Here is a 3,937-nt window from a genome sequence, read left to right as displayed (position 1 = left end):
ATGTACATTATTGAAGACAATCGGAACTTGAGCATTTGACAATAATATTTTTTATGAAATCAAACTACCAATTATATGACAAAATGCTTACATTTATGAGCTTCTTCTACAATAAATATCTTCTCTCTTCTTCACCATATGTAATTTTATGGCCTCTATCCAATCACATCATACTAAGATGTGCTTGTGAAGGTTTTCTCCTTCATAATTTAACTACAAAACAATTACTATATAACACAATTGAAAAGCGATTCATGATTCAGATGAAGGAAGGAAAATAATTGAAGTCAAATAACATAATTGGCATCTACTTTGATATAAATAGGTCTGGATAGAAGATACCAAACTTGGAAAATGTTAGGGGGAAAAACAATGTAATAATCAGCTTCATAGCTAATGAACTTTGACCATAAATAAACATTGGAGTCCAAGTTCAATGGATTATGAACTTCACTTCCAATATTGCCAAGCAACCCAAGGGATCTATCCTTTTCCAGGCTTACTAAACTTCCTTTTTGTGGCTTTATTTTCCATTTTCTTCCAAGTGTACATTCAATTTGCTCATGAATAAAGTTTCTGATTAAAGAAAAAGGAAAAGGGGGGAATTTGAGTGTGATAAGGAGGAACAAAACTCTTAATATAAAATAGAATCACCACCATTAACATAATAGAATCCAAATTTACATTCCTAAATCACTTCTAGATAAGCAAAGAAATCATTAGCTTACATTGTTCTTATGCTCATACACTCCAACACAAACATAAAGAGCTAAAAAGATAGTCAAGGTCGGCATAGACTTTGATTATTGTAGATCTCCCAAGGCTTGTATTGAATATCTGCAAATTGAGACTGAAAACGAGTATCTGAAGAAGTTAGAGAAAATGGGCTAGGGATGCACTCTTGAATGTTACCTGTCGATGGACGCATCAGGTTGGTCATAGCACAGTAGCTGTATTGTGATCTAGTGGTGTCGATTTCCCAATTTTCTGTAAAATTTGGGTTCATCCCATGTGATATTGCGATCTCATGGTGATAATCGAAAATTGAAGATGGGCTCAACTTGCTGGTGATCACGAAGGACTCCTCAACCATGTTATGGACAGGTCCTTGACATTCTAGAGAGTGAGAGCTGGGTTCTTCAACTTCAGCCACAACTTCTAGGGATGACGATTTCATGTCGTGGCTATGAGAACCTGATTCTTCACCAGTTTCGAAAGGACTTGAAGACCCCAATTGGTTCAGCTCATCAAGAGTTGTTGCTTTAGGACATAGTAGTGATTTGTTCCATCTCTTCTCTATTGTCCTCTCTCTTGCCCTAGCTCTTGCCTTTACTCTAGACTGTTTTGCAAGGGGATGAAATTTCGGTTTACGTGAATTTCTAGCCCTCTTCTCTTTACAAATTCCCGTCGAAAATTTCCCTTCAAAGGCTTTCTCATCTTCATTGTTGGCAATGTCTTCGATTCCAGATACTACTTCGCACTCTGATGTAGAAGACACACTCTTGTTACCGTGGTTGCAGCTGTTCTTTGTCTGAGAAAGGTCTCTAGATAGCTCCCTGATTGCAACTTTCGACTTCGTCAACAACCACTCTATGGTTTTGCTGGCCTTATCGAAACCGAGCATGTCTTGAAGACTAAAGAACTTATGAGCAACTTCGAGCGACAATCTCATTCTTCGGTCTCGCAGACCTTGAGCCGTGGCAATCTTGCTATGTCGATCTTTCTTTACAGATTTCTTTAGCATCTGCTCAGCCATTGGAAAGCTTTTCTTTGCTGTTTCATCCATAAAGTTGTTGTTGTTAATTTTATTAGAAGCTGTCCTGTTAATCTCAGTCTCAGCTATAGTATCACTTGAATTGATCAATGGGGGGTGGTGGTGTTTAGGAAAATGAGTCATAAAAAGGTCATGGTGGTGGTGCTGGAAAAACTCGATATCGTCATCATTTGGGTCAACAAAAGGAGAGAATTCGAAGAAAGAGGAGGGAAGCGGGTTTTTAGAGTAAGGGCTTACGTCATTGTCAAAGGGTTTGTCGAACATAGCTTGATCCGTGTATGAAACGGCAATGCAACTATTGCTTGAAGGGAACATCTATGGCTTGAAATTGCAGAAGGGTGTCTTAATTAACAGTTGTATCTTCTAGAGATTAGATACAACTATTGGTACGTGGCATCTCTTGCACCATGTGTTAAGAGTACCCTACTCTCTCTCTCTCTCTCACACACACTTCTTTGTCTAAGAACTAGAGCTTGAGAAAGACAGGCAAATCAGAGAGGGAGAGGTAGCGATGGTGAGTGAAATAGAGAACCCAGAAACTAGTATTTATTTCAGACAAAGCCTTCTTTTTCTTCATCTTCTCTTTAGAGGAAAAGTTAGCTTTTGTGCTTGGACTATGAGAGAGAGAGAGAGTGATTGTGGGGAATAAGTGATGAGTGGGTGTGCGAAGCACTTCGCATTGTGCCACTTCACGTGGGTGCAGGTGAAGATTGACAGCAACCCTTCCTCATCTTTTTAGCCCGTTATTCCACACAACATTAGAGAGAGAAGATGATGAGAGAGATTACACGGATTCCATGTATTTGCCCATTTGAAGACAGAGAAAGAGAAAAAAAAAAAAAACGTGGCTGTGGATTATAGTTTAACATTAATTCTACTTATTATAGAATGATAACAGTTCATTATGCGTTAGTTACATGGACAATTTCTGTAACCCTAAAGTACATAGAGAGAGAAACGGAGAGAGTGAGAGGGGTAACAGGGAAGGTTATGGATTATTAGGGTTTGTAGTTTTCGTACTAAAGAGAATAAATGATACAGTTGTTGGTACACGTGGCATTAGCAATAACCCTAAGAAAGGACAATTATTCACTCAAAGAAGCACATATTACTGGTCCAGCCTGCCTAGAGGGTCATGCTTCTTTGACCGTATGTGTTCAAAATGTCACTTTCAATAAAAAGAGTACCCCTATCTCATCAAACCTCATCTCCTACATCTCTCTCATCTCTCTTCCATGGTCTTTGTCTAGGTTTTGAGAGTTTTTTTGATTTTTTTAAAGAGTTTCCCTCCAAAGACGCGTGCTTATCGGCTTTAGCTTTTTTTTTTTTTTTTAGATTCAAAAGTCTTTCTCTATTGTCACTCAAAGATGGGTAGGGTTTGGTTGTGCTCGTACTTGCCACTGCCATTCACGAGAGCTTCTACAAAAGAACCCTAGCCAATCAACAGCTGCCATAATTGAACTTATCTATGTGAGAATGGCAATAGTCCTAATCACACTCGAAAGCCCTCTTTGCACTCTACAATACTCCTACTTTCTTTCCATTTATACATGCCGTTCTTTTCCAACTTTAATAGCACACCCTCTCTCTCTCTCTTTGTGGAGGGGGATATAATGAGAGTCGAATTTACAAGGACAACGACATAAAAGCTGGGAGAGGTTGTTCTGGTGTTGTTTTCATGGTCACGATAACTATGAAAAAAGGAGGTGAAGGTGACATATTAATGTGGGTGACACTGAGCATAAAACCCTAAAAAAGTCATGGTTAGGTCCATTGGCTTTGGATAAGTGCTTTCACTTCCAAAGACTCAATCAAACCCAAATACAACTTTTTATTTTATTTATTTTTGTAATTAATTTCCACGTAGAATTGTTTGTGTTACTGTTTTCTATGGTCTTTACGCTAGCCCAGATTCCATTTCTATGGTAAGCAAGTTATGTAGCTGTAGGTGCCTTGTTCACAGTGTTCCTTATTTGGTAATTTGTGCATTATTAGGATGCATCGGGACTTATCATGTCACTTCCCATGCTTTTTGAATGTTTTTTATGTCCTGGTTTACTTTTAGAAGCTCAAGTAAAGCATAGCTTGATATTTTTTTCCTCAAAATAGTTAAGGATTTTAGTCAAAGATATATTATTTAGTAAATGGAAAATTGTTAGGCAT

The 3,937-nt window shown here is 38.1% G+C and overlaps 1 protein-coding gene across 1 annotated transcript; it reads right to left on the bottom strand.

Annotated features, from left to right (window-relative positions):
* Positions 1 to 620: 620 nt before the first annotated feature.
* LOC147394551 (uncharacterized) lies at positions 621 to 2,089 on the bottom strand. Its single transcript, XM_086453312.1, has one exon. The coding sequence runs from the start codon at positions 2,087 to 2,089 to the stop codon at positions 782 to 784; it is 1,308 nt and encodes a 435-aa protein (XP_086309438.1). The 3' UTR covers positions 621 to 781.
* Between the last annotated feature and the right edge of the window lie 1,848 nt (positions 2,090 to 3,937).

The sequence above is a fragment of the Akebia trifoliata genome, chromosome 9 (assembly GCF_017979445.1).
Source record: "Akebia trifoliata isolate Shusen 1 chromosome 9, ASM1797944v1, whole genome shotgun sequence".
Lineage (NCBI taxonomy): Eukaryota > Viridiplantae > Streptophyta > Magnoliopsida > Ranunculales > Lardizabalaceae > Akebia > Akebia trifoliata.
The sequence above is the reverse complement of the archived record's forward strand: the minus strand, read 5'-3'. Positions and strand labels throughout refer to the sequence as shown.